This window comes from Vombatus ursinus, unplaced genomic scaffold (genome assembly GCF_900497805.2).
Source record: "Vombatus ursinus unplaced genomic scaffold, bare-nosed wombat genome assembly UNPS02014173.1, whole genome shotgun sequence".
Classification (NCBI taxonomy): Eukaryota; Metazoa; Chordata; class Mammalia; order Diprotodontia; family Vombatidae; genus Vombatus; species Vombatus ursinus.
The window spans coordinates 110,722-129,895 of record NW_020953951.1 but is presented as its reverse complement, the minus strand read 5'-3'; the positions used below and the strand labels follow the sequence as shown (position 1 = coordinate 129,895).

The 19,174-nt window shown below is 39.1% G+C and overlaps 1 protein-coding gene across 7 annotated transcripts; it reads left to right on the top strand.

The window, feature by feature from the left end:
• The first annotated feature begins 645 nt into the window (after window positions 1–645).
• LOC114041420 (zinc finger protein 850-like) lies at window positions 646–18,589 on the top strand. 7 transcript variants are annotated; one of them, XM_027859870.1, is made up of 7 exons: window positions 646–704; window positions 2,492–2,625; window positions 2,933–3,008; window positions 3,687–3,901; window positions 9,117–9,243; window positions 12,175–12,288; window positions 15,872–18,589. In XM_027859870.1, exons 5-7 carry the CDS (start codon window positions 9,210–9,212, stop codon window positions 18,235–18,237), a joined length of 2,514 nt encoding a protein of 837 aa, XP_027715671.1. In that variant the 5' UTR covers window positions 646–704; window positions 2,492–2,625; window positions 2,933–3,008; window positions 3,687–3,901; window positions 9,117–9,209; the 3' UTR covers window positions 18,238–18,589. The 7 variants fall into 7 exon arrangements, with proteins under 7 accessions (XP_027715671.1, XP_027715670.1, XP_027715668.1 ...); XM_027859869.1 differs by having other exon boundaries at window positions 2,928–3,008; XM_027859867.1 differs by lacking the exon at window positions 2,933–3,008.
• The last annotated feature ends 585 nt before the right edge of the window (window positions 18,590–19,174 follow it).

The following is a 19,174-nucleotide window of genomic DNA, read 5'->3' as shown; positions in this document are numbered from 1 at the left end:
ACTCCACACAGGGAGGGCCAGGTTCCTAATCCTTTCTTGAGTCCATTAGCAGCAATCCAGCTCCTTGAAGTCGCTTCCCTCCCCTGTATTTGTCTTTTTCGGTTGGATGTGTCGTCTCCTCCTGGTTCAGGCTAGGTAAGGGAAATGTGACGCTCCCCCTGGGCTGCCCCCTGCCGGGCGTTCTCAGGTCCGGGGCTCTCTCCATCACCGGACTGGCCGAGCTTCCTCCTCGTGCTGCCTCAGCCAAATCTGTTTCTCTGATACTCTGAACCCCAGAGGTTCCCTGGGCATAGACCATTTTGTTTGTACGTTTAAACCCCTGTTATGCTCATACACTGCTCAAACACAGGGTCTGAAAAGCTCTCCCCCTTCTCCTCTCCCCGCCAGCTCCCTTTACAGGCTCAGAAGTGGGATGGGCGGGATTAAGTTAGGAAAGAGACCTAGCAGAAGCCACAGCCAAGGTGGGGAGCAAGTGGACTGAACCTTCCTGCTCTCCGTAGCCCTTTTCTCCGTTCTTCCTGGGAGGGGTGGGAGACGTGGAGGGTGCTGGTGGCCCAAGCTGCTCGGCCGGCTCAGCCCTATAGACGAGACGCCGAGTCCTCCAGGCTTCCTAGAGCGTCCCGGAAGTGGGAAGGTGAAGGCCGGCCGCGCGGCCCGGGGGCGGGGACGCTTCCGGTCTGTGGCCAACGCTAGCCGCAGGCCAGGTGAGCGGGTACGAGCTGAGGAGGCGGGGTTGGGGTTTGAGGACCGCGGGCTCCTGCTTATAACGGGGGGGGGGGGAAAGGGAGGGGAGGGAGGTGCCCTCCGCCACGCATCATGGGCCTGGGGCAGCCCATGGTCCTAGCCCCTCTCCTGTCTCTCTGAAACCACCCCCGACCTCCCTGGGCCTCAGTTTCCCTGTCTGGGCCGCAAAGGAGGCGGTTCCCCGTCAGAGACTCCAAACGGGGCCGCGTGAGGGCTGAGAGTCCTTGTGGGCCTGAGGCTACGAGGAGTCCGGGGAGGCTTCCCGGAGGAGGTGGCGGCATCCCAGGTGGGAGCCGAAAGGCTGGGGGACGTTCTGCCTGGAGCGCTGTGACCAGATCGGGTGTCAGTCGAGGGTGGGTCAGGGTCTTTGCCCGAGGCAGGGCACTCGGTTTTGTGTTCCGGTACCAGGGAGGCTTCTGCGGGGGTTCGAGCAGAACTGCGAGAAGGCTTGGTCCTGATCCAATCCTGAGAGACCCCGGGTGTTTGTAGGTGTCTGGACGCATGTTCCGTCCCAGAGACAGAGGGACTGCGAGTTGGCTTTCTGTAAACCAGGAAACTCGCTCGTCAGCACCTAGTAGCTGTTGCTGCAAGAGGAAAACAATTCTGATTTTTCTAGAATGTGACTCATCCTTCTTACTCCCTAATGCCCTCAGGCATTGGCCGGATCTGCTTCAGCTCATTTCTCTACAAACATAACTATTAACTGCCCATTTACCGCCCTAGGTACTGGGTATATACTAAGATTTAAAAGGAAGCCATTCTCCAACTCTCAGGTGCTTTTATTCTTTCTGGAAGTTGGGGCTGGGGGTGGAGAATGCACCTCGGTAACGAGATAAGTACATACAAGATCACTCCTTGAGGGGGCCGGGTGTGCACTACTACTACTACCACCACCACCACCACCACCACTATCACCTAACATTTATGTAGTGCTTACTATGTGCCAAGCACTACAATTATTATCTCACTTGATCCTCACAACATCCGTGGGAGGTAGGTGCTATTATGATTCCGATTTTACAGATGAGGAAACTGAAGCAGACAGGTTAAGTGACTTGCCCAGGGTCATACAGCTAGTGTTTTGATGCTGGAGCTGAACTTGGGTCTTCTTGACTCCTGGACCCTGCCCTCTATCCACCGCACCACCTACCTGCCCCAACTAACAGCTGTAGGGATTAGGAAGGGAGGTTTCAAAGAGACAGTGGTTTCAGAACTGGGCCTTGAAGGTAGCTAGGGAGTCTGAGTAATGGAGGAGAGGGGGAAATGCATTCGAACCATGAGAGACTACTGGAGTATTACTCCGATTAGTTGAAACCAGGGTATGTGAAGACTCGAATATAAAATGGATCAGCAACAGTAGTTCCCAGATCGTGGAGTGCCTGGCTGGAGTTCATGTTTTGTTCTAAAGGCAGTAGGAAGCCAGTGAAGATTTTTGGCCAGTATTATGATGTTTTTATGCCTGTGTCTTGGTTTCTTAGCTTGACAGCCATGTGGAGGATGAATTGGATAAGGGGGAAGACTGGAAGTAGGGAAACTAATGTGGAGACTATTGTGATAGTGCAGGTAAAAGGTGATGTAACTTAGAGTTGGGAAAGACTTGAAATCACTGAGACCATTCTCCTTATTTTGTTGATGAGGCAACTGAAGCCCAGAGTTTTCATTCCAGGGGGATGTTTTGGCTGAATACAGTTCTCTTTTTCTTTTTTTAACCCTCTTCTCAACTTCATATGCTTTTAATCATCTCTAGGACTCATCTATGCCCAGAAACAGGAAGCGTCAGGGTGACAGGAGTCAACACCTGCTTCATCTGCCATCAGCTTCTCTTCACCTGGAACACCCCTTGGACTCCATCATCAGAAGGTTCTACTCCAGTTTAACATGGTACTTCATCCCCTGTAACTGAGCTCATTTCACTTGCCAAATTCTTTAGCTGTTTTATTACCCTATTGCCGGAAATCCACTATAACTCTAGACCTTTATCATAATAGCTTATATTTGTATAATGATGTGCAAAGCATTTTTTTAACAGTAGCCCTGATGCAGTAGATGTTGCAGATATTATTATCCCATTTTGCTGATGGGGAAACCAAGGGTCACAGAGGTCAGTTGATTTGCCCATGATAACATTGCTTCTGAGTGACAGCCAGCTATCAGTACTTGAACCCAGGTCTTCTGTCTTTCAGTGTAGAAGCCCTTCACCTCTGGCCATATTTCCTAAGTGACTGCACTATACCCAGTTATGAAACCAAAATTAAATTTAGTAGGTAAGCTCATAAGGTGATATAGTTAGGTACTTAATATCTGTATCATAAGGGCAAAGTGGGGCTATTGGTTATAGGATAACAGAAGAAGGCCAGGTGTTGGCTCATCATATTCTGAGTATGATTTAGCTATGTAGTTCCATTTTGGGGGTTGTTTTTGTTTTAAATAGCCTAAAATTATATATATTTATACACACACACACACACACACACACACACACATATACATACATATATATACACATATATTGTATATGGTCATATATATGACATGTACTCACTTTTGTTAATAAGCTCCTCATTAGAATAATGAATCCCTTTTTTCTCATTGAACATTACATAGAAGGTTGAAAAATACAGGGTTCAGAAATCATACATTTTTGGTTTATGAACCAGAAACCCATTTAAGCATATTCTCCAGATTATATTGCTGCATCTTGTCCCAAGAAGATCATGGGAGAATTTATTAGCCATCTTGTTAAAATTAGGATAGTCTCTTGCTTTTCCAACCATGTCAGTATCAAAATTGAAATGGTTTTAGGATGTGTGACAAGACTATCTCTTAGTACTAGTAGTCAGCATGGGTTCCCTGTATTCACAAACAATCTCTTTATTGATAAGTCAAAGTTATTTTCTTGTTTCCAATGTCCTGACACAATTCCCATTTACCATATTTTTCAGATTACTGAAAATGCTTCTACTGTGATAATTCAATGTTCCTTATGTCCTCTTAAACAAAAACCTGGATGAAAAGAGTTACATCAAACCCTGAGTAATTAGAAAGGAATAGAAGCAGTAGTCTCTCATTTTGTGAGAGAATAGAAGTCTGACAACTGCACCTGATCTTTTTTCCCCCTTGGCATGCATTTTATGGAATCTGAAAGTTGTATCTGATTGTAAGTACTATATCTTAAAGAGGCCATGTAGAGAAGTAAGAGAAATGCTGCACACAAGAGTTAGGAGATTTGAATTTGAGTCCTGTCTTCTGCTACTTACTAGCTGGGTTTTCTTGGAGTAATCACTTCACCTCTCTGATCCTCAGTTTTCTTGTCTGTAGAATGGAGATAATACTTTTATTGCCTACTTTACAGGGTTGTGGGGAAATTGCATTGTAAATGTCTCAAAGTACTATGTAAATGTGATCTATTATTTTTAGTTCTTGATCTTTCTTGTAGTATATAAGAAGGTGAATCATTTTTGTGGATTTTTTTATGTCTTATTCTTTGCTGAACTCACTTTCATAATTTTTTTTTGTTTAGTCCCTTGCATTTTCCAGAAATACAGTCATGCCCTATGCAAGTAGGGATATTTTAAACTCTTTGCCAGTGTTTACCCCTTTGATTTTATTTTGACTCATTGCCATTCCTTGCAGGTAGTCAGTCTGTCATTCTTCTCTCCTCCCTGTCAGAATGTTGATTTTAATCAATGTAAATTTAACTCTTTGATCTTGCTATCAATACAGGTTCACCCACAAATACATCCTGTATTGGTACCTGCTCAGTGCATTCCTTATGGATTCTAAAACAACCTGTTTGGAGGATTTTGTCCTACCCAGTATTCTTCCAAACTGGAAAGTGGTTAAAATGAATAAAGTGATGTGAGAGACTTTTTCTGTGTAGTATAGACAAGTGGGCAGCTAGGTAGGGCGGTGCGTAGAGTGCCGGGCATAGAGTCAGGAAGACTCATCTTCCTGAGTTCAAATCTGACCTCAGAGACTTACTAGCTATGTAACCCTGGGCCAGTCACTTAAACTTGTTTGCCTCAGTTTCTTCATCTGTAATATAAGCTGGAGAAGGAAATGGCAAACCACTCCATTATCCTTGCCAAGAAAACTGCAAGTGGGTCACGAGGAATCAGACACAGCTGAAAATGACTGAACCACAATAGACAGGATATGCCTCTGCCTCTTAGATCACCAAGTCAGGGATAAGCCCCAAACTGGTGTTAACTCAAAAGTGGGAGCATGAGTTTTGAAGGAATTTTTGCCATTGATTCCCTGTCATAACCTTTGGACAAACTGCTTCATTCAGTTTATAGGTGCTTAATCAATTTTGCTAAATTGAATTGCAAATGATGTTGGGAAAATGAAGAATTTAGGAGTCTTAAACCAAAAGCACCTTCACCTTAATAGTTAAGCAGATTTTGGTGTTGAGTCTCCTAGACCGGCCCAGGGAATAGAATAGAATATCCTGAACTAGCTAGCCAGCTTGCCTTCCAGAGTGAAGGGGAGTCTTGAGCTCAGGCAGATGCCAGTAGAGTGAGAGAAAGGGAGGTTCTTGGTCCCTGTCCTGTAATACTATCAACTGTAATTTGTCAATTCAGCAGATTTATTAAGAGTGTACAACAGACCTGCACAACTTGGTAGTAGGTAGGGGCCAAAATTAAAATAGGCTTAACTTCTTCAGCCCTCAGATAGGTTTTTAGCGGCTCACTTTCCAAGTAAAGGTATAATTAATTATTAAACTACTTCTCAAAAACACTTTTTGTATTGGGACATAATCCAGAAACTGCAATCAGCAAACACTTGTTTATAAAGTCACCTTCAGTAAAAGACTTCCCAGCAGCAACAATTTCTTTATAAATCTGAAAACTAACCTTAGTAGCTGCCTCATTTTCTGAGTTCACTTTATTGAAAAACTTTTTTTCCCTACTGAGATTTTTCAACAATTTGGACTCTTTAATTTGTTTTTCATTGGTGTCCAATTTGCTTAAGTCAAGATGTTTTGATTCAAAATGGCAACGAAGATTGTATTCTTTCAAAATGGCTATTACTTTTCAGCAAACATGGCACAATATTTTGTCTCTCATGTAAGTGAACAAGTATCTATTTGTCCACTTCGGATTAAACATTCTTTGTTCTGATTTGATCTTCTGTTTCTTTTTATCACCCGTTTTACAAAGTTGCCCCAAAAACTTTAATGTTAGAACCAAAAAATCTCCACAGCAACTGTTCACAAAGAAAGAAACACTGAACGGAGTGTCTGACCATGGAGAAAGCTCCAGACACTCATGTAACTTGGAGGGCAGCCCAGCAGTGAGGGAAGCCCTCCTCTTGTTACTGCTCATCGAATGTTGAGTAGCGGGTGTAGTTGTGTTGGCGTGTGGCTGCATTAACTTTGTTCCTGTTCAATGCCAGTAATGACCAAAAACACAGAGAGTGACTCTTGCTCCTCTTAGACTAGAGACAAATTGGTGGTTGGTTGCTTCGAGTCATGTGACAAACAGGAGCGAGTGCACAGTGGCAACCCACCTGCCAAGTTACCTGATGGGCACAGTGGTGACTAGTGGAAGGGGGTTAAGCAGGGCACGAACAAAGCACTCATTACATCTTTTGCATCCTCTACGTTTTTTGTGGGTCACCCGAAATTCTTTGGTGGGCTTTACAAGTGACCCATGGGGCTGTGTGTTGTGCAGGGCTGGTGTACAAGGACCTGTGTTCAGCCTTGAGGATCGAAAGATGATGAAAGATCATAATTATATTCCTGTGCTTGTCTCTCCTATCTTTCTTTGCAGTTTAGATTCCTAATTAGTTGGATAGACTATACAGAGACAGCAAAGTGGAAGGAACATTCTCTGAGATTGGTTTGAATCCAGCTTTGCCACTTTCTAGAGCAAGTCACTAGTTTATATGTATACAAGGTGTGACACTTTACTGAGTACTTTCCTTGCCAAAACCCGTCGAGATCAAGTTAGTGCCAGTGTTATTACCATTTTACAGATGAGGAAGCTGGGGCTCAGAGAAGTTAGATGGGACACTGAAAAAGTGTGATACCCATATCTTGGAAGTGGTATAACCAGGCTAGAACTTGACTTCAAGTTCTATTACTCTTTTTACTATAATGTTGCTTGTCAGTATTGTGAGGTTCAGATAAGATAGTATATAAATTATCATGTATAAATTTAAACCATTATTTATATTTATCTTTTCTCTCATTCTTAAACAGGACATTCAGTTTTCCCCCATTTCTTCAGTAAACCCTAGAAGTGTCATTTAATCCTCTTTTGTAAATATCAGCTTTTTTCAAATACATAGTTTTAAAACCAACTGATTACTTTGATGATTCCTACCCTTTGTCCCATCCTCCCGCTCTTCTTAAGAAGTTTATAATCTGGATGGGGAATCTGAAGCTACACAGTTGAGAAAGATGCATCTATGTTAGGGCAAGTTGACAGAGTAATACATGCATAATATTCATATTAAATGTATAAATGATCACATCTGGCTGGGCCCTCGCCAGTAGTGCAGGTTAGAGCCCCTCCACGTTCTACCATTCCATGCTTTCCTGTCCTGCCTCCCATAAATCCATGATAGAAAGTCCACCCAGCCGATTCAAGGCCTTCCTCTAGGCCTTGCAACATTTTGTGGGTACCAGCTCAGCCCCTGGACTGTCCTGCTCTCACAACACCAGCACCTGCCTCATCCAGTGATCACACATACACCACTTTTTTCACACTGATTAGAATCCTACAATACTGTTTGCAATTCAGTTCACTTTAGTCGTCATTGATAATTCAATGCAGGCAGCTTATGTCTAACATCCATCCCTTCATTACCCTTTGGGTCACTTGCAGTTTTGATTCGTAAGGTCTATCATGTACAGTTATGTCACTTCTCCTCAAGGATGTTGATGTTAAAAAAGATGAGAACGACTACTTGTCATTGAGAGAATGGCATAGTTTCTGAAATGCAGTCCAGTCAGCTTTTCCTCCTGTTTGATAGTGAATACTCTGTTTTTCAAGGAGAATATCAAGGGTGTGTATAATTGGGGAAGGAAATCATGTAGCAAAAGCAAGGAACAGCGGGTGGAGAGTCTTAGCCCTGCACTGTTTTGTTTTGTTTTTTTAAATAATTAAAAAAGGAAGGCCTGTAGCTCACTGAATTAGATTTCCCAATGGAAGACTCATGCTTGCGTAGACAAGAATCTTGCAGCGTGAAAATGCAAGAATGGGCTTAGATAAAGAAATACCCATGTTAACCAACCAATGTACCCATCAAAATATTGAAATAGGTACCGTGTACAAATACAACCAAATTTCTTAAGTATTTCTACCACCCACATTTGTACCCACAGTGTTCAGAGTGATGAAAATTGTGGGTGTTTCGTTACTGAAATTTTTATTTTAGAATTTATGTGATTTTAAAAAACTAATCAGATTATAGTAGAAGCTACACAAATCATTCTGCCCCCCTTTTTAGCATTCTACTTTAATGGAACTCTTCCCCTCTCAGCTTCCCTCCTCTCTTCCCTTTGAATCCTGAGCTTCCTTCAAGGCTCAGGTCAGGTGCCAGCTACTGTGGAAATCATTTCCTGATAGCCCCACTTGTTTGCACTCTTTCCCTTCTCAAATGTTGCCTTGCATTTACTTAACTTTGCACATATTGTAAGCTCCTTGAGGCAGAGGCATATCTGGAATATCCCTGAACCTTGAATTAGAAGATCTGGATCCACTTAGAGTAGCCATGTGTACTTGGACAACAAGTCACTTCACTTTTCTGGACCATCATTTCCCTATCTAAAGTGAGGTAGTTGGACTCAATAATGTTTAAGATCTCTTGTCACTCTACATTTGGTGAGTGTAGGGTGGGGTTGAGGAAGAGCTAATATTCCAGTTGGTTGGAACATAGAGTACATACATGGAGCAGAATATTGTGAAGTAAGAATAGAACCAGAGTGTAGGGAGTCAGGAAGTATTTTGCTAACTGGTTGGCATTTTATTCCATAGCCCATAAAGAACTGCTAAATGTTTTTGAACAGGGGAGGGATATAGACCTTCGTACTGGGAAGATAATTTTGACAGCTGGGGGAAGGATGTGTTGGAGAGGGAAACACAGGAGGCCAGGTAGCAGGCTGTGATAAAGTTAAGGTGAGTGGTGATAAAAGCCTGAACTGTAGTGGTAGGTAGCAATTTGGTACCACAAGTGGTGAAAACTTGAACTTCAGATTTCTTATCCAGTCACTGAATGTATTTTATGTCTTCACTTGTTCTGGGAGACCAAGCAGTGTTCCTATTCCTTTAGATATGAGCCGTATCCAAAATTTCCTTTATCTCCCAAAATTACATATTTAGGTGGTCCCTGAAGTAGCAGAAATGTGTTGTGTATCGTTTCAGGAATTGGTGTCTTTTGAGGATGTGGCTGTGTATCTCACACAGGAGGAATGGGGACTTCTGGACCCTGCACAGAGGCAACTCTACAAGGATGTGATGCTGGAGAATTATTGGATCCTTATCTCCCTGGGTAACAAATAATTTCTCTTACAACCCTTCATAAACTATTATATATACATATTCTCCATTGTTGTGTACTCCCATTTTAATTTTTGATAATTGTGTTTTCTTTCATTTTTATTGTTTGCCAGTGGTTTTTCAATTTTATTGTTTTTTTTTTTGCTAAGTATTCTCTTGCTTTCTATTTTGTTATTTTCTCCTTTAATTCTGATGAATTTTTGGCGTTTACTTGGAATATATTGATTTCTGTAATTTTTTAAACTGCAAACTTTACTCATTCATCTTTTCTTTTTCTGCTTTGTTCAGGTATGTAAATTTGCTTATGAGAACTACTTTAGCTGCAGCCCTTAAAATTTCAGATGATAAATTTATATTTTTATTATTTGTAATTTTGACTATCTCTGTAATTTGCTCTTTGACCCAAGCTTTATTCAATAATTCCTTCCAGTGCCCATTTAAATATTCATATTTTGATAATATTTTCTTGTTTATTATTATTTGTACTGCAGCCTGTTAATTTAGTGTTTATATTTTCTACCTTTCAAAATTTATTTGAGGGGGCAGCTAGCCCTGAAGTCAGGAGGACCTGAGTTCAAATCCGGCCTTGGACCAAACATTTGACACTTACTAGCTGTGTGACCCTGGGCAAGTCACTTAACCCCAATTGCCTAAAAACAAACAAACAAACAAAAAAGAATTTATTTGTATTAGAACATGCTTGATTTTTATGAATGTTCCATATGCATATGAATAAAAATGCATTTCCTGTTTTCTCCATTCACATTTAGATTTTTCAAGATTACTCAAGTCTATGCTATTTCTTATTTATCTCTTTATTTACTTTATTATATTCTGCTACTGGGATGTTGAAATTTTCCACTATTTTCTTTTTCTAATTCATTTTGCAGTTAATTTTTCCTTTAAATATTTAGTTGCTATGATGTTGGCACATATTTAATATTGATAGTTTTTCATTATCATTGGTACCTTTCCACATCATGTATTTCTCTGAATGCTTTCTGATCTGAGGCCCAGAGGTTAAATGACTTGCCCACAGTCAGACAACTAGTGTCAAAGACAGGGTTTGACCTGAAGTCCTTCTGACTCATGAGTCCACCACTCTGCCCATAATGCCATGCTTCCTTTTATTGTTGCTTTTGGGTGGAACAATATAAGAAGTTTCTCAAGGCATGCTTTAAAGTTTTTTCTTTTTAAAAACTTGAGCTTATTCTTCATTTTTTTTTATTCTTCATTTTTTTCCCAAAGGCTTCTTGTTTATTCCTTTCATTTCTCCATCGCTACTCCAAAAATTGTTGCAAAGCTGGACTTCTCAAGGAACTGTTCAAAATCATCTTATTTTTTAAATGACTTTTTTTTATTTTCAAAAAGAGTTTTTAGCTTTGCTAGGAAACTGATTCTTGAATTGAGGCCCTTAATTCTAAATTCAATATACAAACATTTTTTATTAATAGTATATGTTATATTCTAGCCATTCCTATAATTTCTTATTCTTTTATAATAATTTGCGATTCAAATGAGTGCTTTTTGCTTAGTAATATCATTCTTTCCAGCAGCATTTAGGGTTTATTCTTGGTCAAAATTTTGAAATTTAATAATATGTGACTGGAGGGGGCAGCTAGGTGGCGCAGTGGATAGAGCACCGGCCCTGAAGTCAGGAGGACCTGAGTTCAAATCCAGCCTCAGACCAAACACTTGACACACTTACTAGCTGTGTAACCCTGGGCAAGTCACTTAACCCCAGTTGTCTAAAAATTAAAAAAAAAAATAATATGTGACTGGGTGAATTGACTTTTCAAGTATGTCCTTGATGAGATTCTGCAAATTCTTTCTGTCTTCAGTACATCATTTATTTTAAAATAGTCCTGGGAACTTTAATTGTTCAGTTTTCTGAAATATACTGATGAGATTCTTTTCTTTACTATTTTTTGGAACCTTAATAATTTTAAGGTTGTCACTTTTTCTTATGAATCTTTCACTTTTCTCTAAATTACTTTTCAGTCTATTTTCACTTGAAATATTATCTGAGCTTATTTGTCTGTTTCTACTGCACCTTGCCCAAAGGGCAGTGGAAAGACTTACTGTGGATTGGAACAGGCAATAACACATAACAGAGAAGGGATTACAAAGGAAAAGAAACACAAAAAAGTCTGAATTAATCAACAAGCATTTATATAGCACTTACTAAGTGCCACACACTTTACTAAATACACAGGATACAAAGACAAAGGTGAAGCAGTCCTTGCCCTCAAGAAACTTATATTCTAACAGGGAAAACAACATATTCAGTACATACAGTATAAACAGGGATAAGCATATATAAAAATGTCATAGAGACATCTGTGTATGACTGGAAAAAAGATGGGCTGATACTGTCCTGAGAATGACAAATAATTGATGTACAGCCTTTATGCTTTATTGATATCTAAGCAATGCTAAGAAAATACAAGAAAGGCTCCTTTTGCCCCCACAGTCACATGGTTGGTTTGTGGGAGGACAAGTTGGAGACCCATAAAGGATGGGCAGGAATAAAGGGGTTGTGAACTACATTATTGGACAGAATATCCACATTGGTGAGGTCACAGATCTATGGATTATTGTGCTTTCTGCCTTTCTGACCCCTGACTCATTCTATTAATGTTTTATGTTTTCTCTGCTCATTTCCAAACAGCTTAGTTTCACCTTATCTTGCCCTATAATTCCTTAAGTGTACCTATATTCTTAATTTTCATGTTTTTTTTAAAATTTTATTTCTTCATTTAATTCCTTAAATGTATTTTTTCCCATTTCCTTTGGTCCTACCTATCCTATTTTCTGTGCCCTTTTTGATCTCTCATGCAAACTAAGACTTGTGACATAGTGCTAAGGAAGTTCTGTTTTTCTGATACAAATAACCACATTTCATTTTCTTCCCCATGATTAGGATTTCCTATCTCCAAACCTGAGGTCATCTGCCAGCTGGAGCAGGGGAAAGAAGCATGGGTCTTGGATATACAGGTGCCTGAGGAAAGGGTGCTCTCCAGAAATACCTACAGAGGTGAGTCTGTGAGAATCAGTTTCATTGAGGTTAAAAGATAATATTACTTAGCACATAAGTAATATTTAGCTATTTAAAGGATATGATTTTATAGCACTTTGAAGGTTTGAAGTTCTTTGGCTACAATGCTATGAGATGTAGGTAGTACAAAGTATTGTCTTCAATTTACAGGTGAGGAAACTCAGGCTTAGGGAAGCGATTTCCCCTAGGTCCTGTAGTTAGTAAGCAGCAGTGCTAGAACTCTAATGTGGATTCTCTTATGCCAAACCCATTGCTGCTTCTGTGACATCTCATGCCACCCCTGTTTTTTGTGGGCTGCTTCAGTATGTCCTTGAATCTGTGATTTCGTCCATGTGTTCCCTCATTGCTGTAAATCATAACCATATATCAGTCTATGTAGTCCATGTTCTCCCATAGGTCCTCTATAGAGATCTCACTCAGTGTGCTGAGAGGCCATCGTCTAGGTATTTTTACATTTCACAGATATTGATGCATTACTCATACTGTTTTCTCTCCAGCTTTCAACATATAAACAACCTACATATTTTTCTAATCATTCCTTTCTACATTTTACCTTTTACACCACTTCTTGCACATAGGTTGTCGCTAGAAATAAGTTGCAGCCTGCTTCCACTCCACCACGCTTCTTTCCATTACTCTTTGTGTCACCTGCCACTTTGATTCTTTGGAAGATGAAGTGTTCTAAAAGTGATGACTATATAACATTGCTAATAGAACATTTGAGTTTTCATATATAGTGCACCAGGACAATGTTTAGCATTATTAAAAGCACTTTGTAATTTCCCAAATGCCGTTTAGCCCACTCTCTTTGCTGTATTTTAGGCCTGTTTCATTGTCCGTCTATAGTTCAAGTCTCAAATATATGTACTAATGTACTAACTCAGTGAACTGGCCAGTGTTGTGTCATGGACAGTTGGAATTTTTCATCCATTAAGGTTTTGCTGTGTGGATTGTTTGACTGATCTCTCTTTAAAAATCATTTATCTCATTGAGAGTATCCTATGATGTTCTAGGACTTGATGCATTTAGCACAATATCATCTCCAAATAGGAATACTCAAAAAAACTTTATCTGTAGGGCATTTGTCTTCAGTTTACCTTAAGCAGGACATCCTCCATGACAGTAGTAGGTACTTTGGTGAATATGTCTTGCTGTTTTATTCTTCATTTGACATTAATAATCAGAGGGATACTGAACAGTCATCTCTGTGGTTGTATTTATCAAGTAATCTTGTATGATATTACTGTGTGATCAATGTTCCCTCCCTCGTTCTTTCCTCCTTGTTGGAGGAGAGTCTTTAAGACTGAATTTTCTTAAATCCATTTGTTTTTTGTAATAACAAGTAGAGCTGACTCATATTCCTTGTTGTTATTAGTCAGTTGTATATTTATAAAGATGTGGTCTTCTTAAAAGAATTGTTTGTGAAAACTTGTTCCTTTTTTTTTCCATCAAGGATGGTTTCAGTTTGTGTGTAGATCATTCTCATAAAGCTTTTCTTAGGGCAGTAGAAAGTAGGTATAAAGGTTATTAGTTATTGGTGTTCCCTTAATTGCCTTTTTTGGGTGGTAATTATTTTGACTTAAAAAATTATTTTGTTCTTCCTCCTCCACCTGAGATGTCTTCTAAAATGATCTCTCTGTGCACTTACCACACCAGCTCTTCCACACCTTATCCTTTCACCTCAAATCTCCCATGGATCCACCTCCCCTCCGTCTCTCAGCTTAGAACCTTGTCATCTGTCTTACTGAAAAAGTAAGGACATTCAACAGGAGCTGCCTCTTCTCCTCATCTCATATCACCAAAAGACCTTCTGCCAACATCTCTTCCTCCATCCCTGTCTCACATAATGAAGTGGCCATTCTCTGTGCTAAGGCAAACCCTTTGTCGTGCACAAGTGATCCCATTCCATCCCATCTTCTTCAGCAGACTGTCCTCTTTATCATCCCCACTTTCATTTATTTTCAGTCTCTTCCTGTCTACTGGTTGTTTTCCTGCTGTCTGTAAACATGCCCATGTCTCCCCAATCTTCAGAAAACAGATCAAGTCCTCTCACTTGATCTGTTTGTTCCTGCTAGCCGTCATCCTCTAGCTCTAGCTAAACACCTTGGGAAGGCCATCCACAATTGGTTCCTCCACTTCCTTTTCTGTCACTCTATTCTTAATTCTCTGTAGTCTGGTTTCTGTCCATATCATTCAACTAAAACTGTTCTCTCCAAAATTACTGATGATCTCTTATTTGCTAAATCTAATCACCTTTTCCCAGGCTTCATCCTTGTTGACCTCTCTCTAGCATTTGACACTGTTGATTAACCTCTTCTCTTTGATAGTCTTTTCTCTCTAGTTTTTGATGACACTACTCCTTTCCTGTTTCTCCTTCTACCTATATGCCTTCCCTCTGCTGATTATTTTACATTTGTTCTGTGTGTAACTTGTTTGTACGTAATTGTTTGTATGTTGTCTCCCTTACTAGATTGTGAGCTCTTTGAGGGGAAGATACTGTATTTTGCCTCTTTTTGTATTACTAGTACTTAATAAATAAATGTTCGCTGACTGAAAACTGTGTTGTCTCCAACATGGATTTGGTCAGGTCCAGAAGTTATTCTCAACGTTATCTTTTTTTTTTTTTTTTTTTTTTTGGCTAGGCAATGGGGTTAAGTGACTTGCTCAGGGTCACACAGCTAGTAAGTGTTATGTGTCTGAGGCCGGATTTAAAGTCAGGTCCTCCTGAATCCAGGGCCAGTGCTGTATCCACTGCACCACCTAGCTGCCCCCTCAACCTTATCTTAAGTGCCATTTCACCTTTCTTGTATAGCATATTGGGGATTGAGGTATTTAGGGTCCGAGTACGGTGATTTCTTTGTCACCTCTTTGTGTGGAGCAAGGTCTGCCTCAGTTTCTTTTATTGTACGTTGGACAATTTTAAATTTCACATTCTCCTCCTAGGTTTGGCACTTCTGATACGTTGAAAGTCCCTGTCCTTACAGTGAACTTACTTTCCTAAATTCCCTTAAATCTAATTTATTTCTCACCTCATCTTGACTTCCTGAATTATATTCAATCCGTTTTTATTAATGATTTTCATTCTTTCTTTGCTCCCAAAACTACCTTATATTCATTATGTATATATTCTGTATGCATTTATGTGTATACATGTTGTCTCCTCCATTAGAACATAAGCTTCTTTGAGGGCAGAGACTATCTCACTTTTGTCTTTCCCTAGTGCTTAGCACAGAGCCTAGCATACAATAGGTACTTAATAAATGTTTGTTGATTAATTGACTGATTTCTTCTCTTTTATTTGTTCTGCTCAGTCTGAGATTCTCTTTGAGGAGTTTCTTAGTTGACTTTGCTGAAACCTTGTCTTTTTCTTAATAACTTACCCCCCAGGATTCTTTTCATCTATTCTAATACCCTCATCTTTTTTTTTACTAGGCAATTTCTAGGGCTTTTGGATTTTTCTGTTTTTGTTTTGTCCTAATTTTAATTTAATATTTGTTCTATAGTTTCTTTACTAAGGTAGAGAAATGGATATATTATTGTATTTTTTTTTTCGTATTTTTAGGTTGTAAGTTCAAATCTGAGAACAAGAATTTGACGCTAAGGCCAGAAATCCTGAAGCAGGTTAAATTATGTGAAAACACACCAGAAAGATCTCAAAGAGATGTATTCCAAGTACCAGAGTTTGGTGTAATCTTTGAACAGAAAAGCAGTTTAGCTCGACAGATAAAATACTTCAGAGGGGAGAGTCACCTTGAATACATTTTACAGCAGAGAGATTCTGAGCCAGTGGAAGTTTTCCATAAGAAAACAACCAAAGAAAAGAGAAGCCAAGAATGTAATGAATTTGGTAAAACTTGTGATTGGAATTCAAAGTTTATTACATATCAGAGAGTTTCCACAAAAGAAAGAGGATATGAATGCATTATTTGTGACCAAAATTTTTCCCAGCTTTTAGCTCTTACTAAGCATCAGCGAAATCATTGTGAAGAGAACCATTATGAATGTCAAGATTGTGGCAGTATCTTCAATCAGAAGTCAGTATTCATAAGACATCAAAGAATCCATATATCAGAGAAACCTTTTGAATGTAATGACTGTGGAAAACTTTTTAGTCATAGTTCACATCTTACTGAACTTCAGAGCATTCGTACAGAGGAGAAAGCTTATAAATGTAACAAATGTGAGAAAGCCTTTGGTCTGAACTCAAAGCTTATTCTAGATGGAGAAAAACCCTTCTATGAATGTAATGACTGTGGGAAAACTTTCACGTATTTTTCAGGTTTTGTTAAGCATCAGAAAATTCATACTGGAGATGGTACCTATAAGTGCAATGAATGTGGAAGAGTCTTAAGCAGTAAGCTACATCTTATTGAGCATAGCAGAATTCATACTGATGAGAAACCTTTTCATTGTAGTGTATGTGGGAAAGGCCTAAGGAGCAGGTTAAGCCTCATTCAGCACCTCAGAATTCATACTGGTGAGAAACGTTTTCAGTGTAATGAATGTGGGAGAACCTTGAATAGTAGGTTAAGCCTTGTCCAGCACTGCAGAATTCATACTGGTGAAAAACCTTTTAAATGTGATGAATGTGGGAAAGCCTTCACTCAGTTAATAGGTTTTATTAACCATCAAAGAAATCATACTGGTGAGAAACCTTATGAATGTAGGGAATGTAAAAAAGCTTTCACTCGACATTCAGTCCTTATTCAACATCAGAGAGCTCATACTGGACAGAAGCCATTTAAATGTAATGAGTGTGGAAAGGCTTTCAATAGAGAGTCAGTTCTTAATGTACATAAGAGAGTCCATACTGGAGAAAAGCCATATGAATGTAATGAATGTGGAAAAACCTTCTGTAGGAGCTCCACACTTAGCCAACACCAAAGAATTCACACTGGAGAGAAACCATTTAAATGTAACGAATGTGGAAAACGCTTTGGTCGTAGCTCGCATTTTAGTGAACATCAGAGAATTCATACAGGGGAGAAACCCTATAAATGTAACAAGTGTGGGAAAGCTTTTGGTCTGAACTCAAAGCTTATTCGACATGAGAGGGTTCATACTGGAGAGAAACCTTATGAATGTAATGACTGTGGAAGAACTTTCACACAGTTGTCAGGTTTTATTAAGCATCAGAAAATTCATACTGAAGATGGCACCTATAAGTGCAATGACTGTGGAAGAGTCTTAAGCAGTAAGCTACGTCTTATTGAGCACAGCAGAATTCATACTGATGAGAAACCTTTTCAATGTAATGTATGTGGGAAAGGCCTAAGGAGCAGGTTAAGCCTCATTCAGCACCTCAGAATTCATACTGGTGAGAAACGTTTTCAGTGTAATGAATGTGGGAGAACCTTGAGCAGTAGACTAAGTCTTATTCAACACTGCAGAATTCATACTGGTGAAAAACCTTTTAAATGTGATGAATGTGGGAAAGCCTTCACTCAGTTAATAGGTTTTATTAACCATCAAAGAAATCATACTGGTGAGAAACCTTATAAATGTAAGGAATGTAAAAAAGCCTTCACTCGACATTCAGTCCTTATTCGACATCAGAGAGCTCATACTGGAGAGAAGCCATTTAAATGCAATGAGTGTGGAAAGGCTTTCAATAGACGTTCAGTTCTTAATGTACATAAAAGGGTCCATACTGGAGAAAAGCCGTATGAATGTAATGAATGTGGAAAAACCTTTTGTCGGAGCTCCACACTTAGCCAACACCAAAGAATTCACACTGGAGAGAAACCTTATCAATGTAATATATGTGGGAAAACTTTCAGGTGCAGTCCATATCTTACTGTACATCAGAGAGTTCATACCAAAGAGAAACCATATGAATGTAATGAGTGTGGGAAAGCTTTCAGTTTGAGCTCTAGGCTCCTCCGACACCAGAAAATTCATACTTCAGAGAAGCTTACTGCATTATAAATTCCATGATGTCAGGGACTTTTAAGATATCTTTCAGTTCTGAGAGATACAGAATATAATAGTATCCTGCACAGAGTAGTGGCTTGGTTAATTTTAACTGATTGTTTTAAATGTGGAAAATCCTTCAATCAGCTCCAACCTCATTAGTGAGAGGATCTTTGGAGACAGATAAAAAATTTTGTTGTTATATTTTGTTTTGCATTCCATATATTTACAGATTATACCCACTTTGTGAGAAGTTTCTTGTAACAAAGTAAAATAGTTAAGTAAAATTAATGATAGTGACCTCAACTGAAAATTTATGCAACATTTCATATCTGTAACATTCTTCCACCTCTATTTAAAAAAAAAAATGAACAGAAATAGGTTTTCACTCCCTCCTATCCCCAACCCCATTGAAAAAATAAAAAAGGAAAAAAAAATAAATTTCTTGTAACAAATATGCATAGTTCAATAAAACATATCACTCCAATGGCTATAAACCAAAATATGTCTCATTTTGTACCCTAAATCTATCACCTCTCTAAATGGATAGAACATTTTAACAATGTTCCTCTGGAATTATGAATAGTCATCGATCATAATTCTTAGAGTTTGTTTTATAGTGCTGTTATAAATTGTTCTCCTGGGTCTTTGCATTTCATTCTTCATTAATTTAAAAAAGGCATCAAAATTCTTCATTTTTATAATGTTGACATTAAAATATAAATTGTTCCTGTTTCTTCTCACTTCATTCTGCATCAATTCATAAAATCTATCTTTTTAAAATCATCCGTTCCTCATTTCTTTCAGCATAATAGCATTGTATCACATTCATAAACCAATGCTTAATTAGCCATTCTTCAATTCTCTTAGTTTCCTATTTTGCCACTACAAAAATTACCCATCAGATCTATGGATAGGAGAAAAGTTCATGACCAAATAAGAAACAGAGATG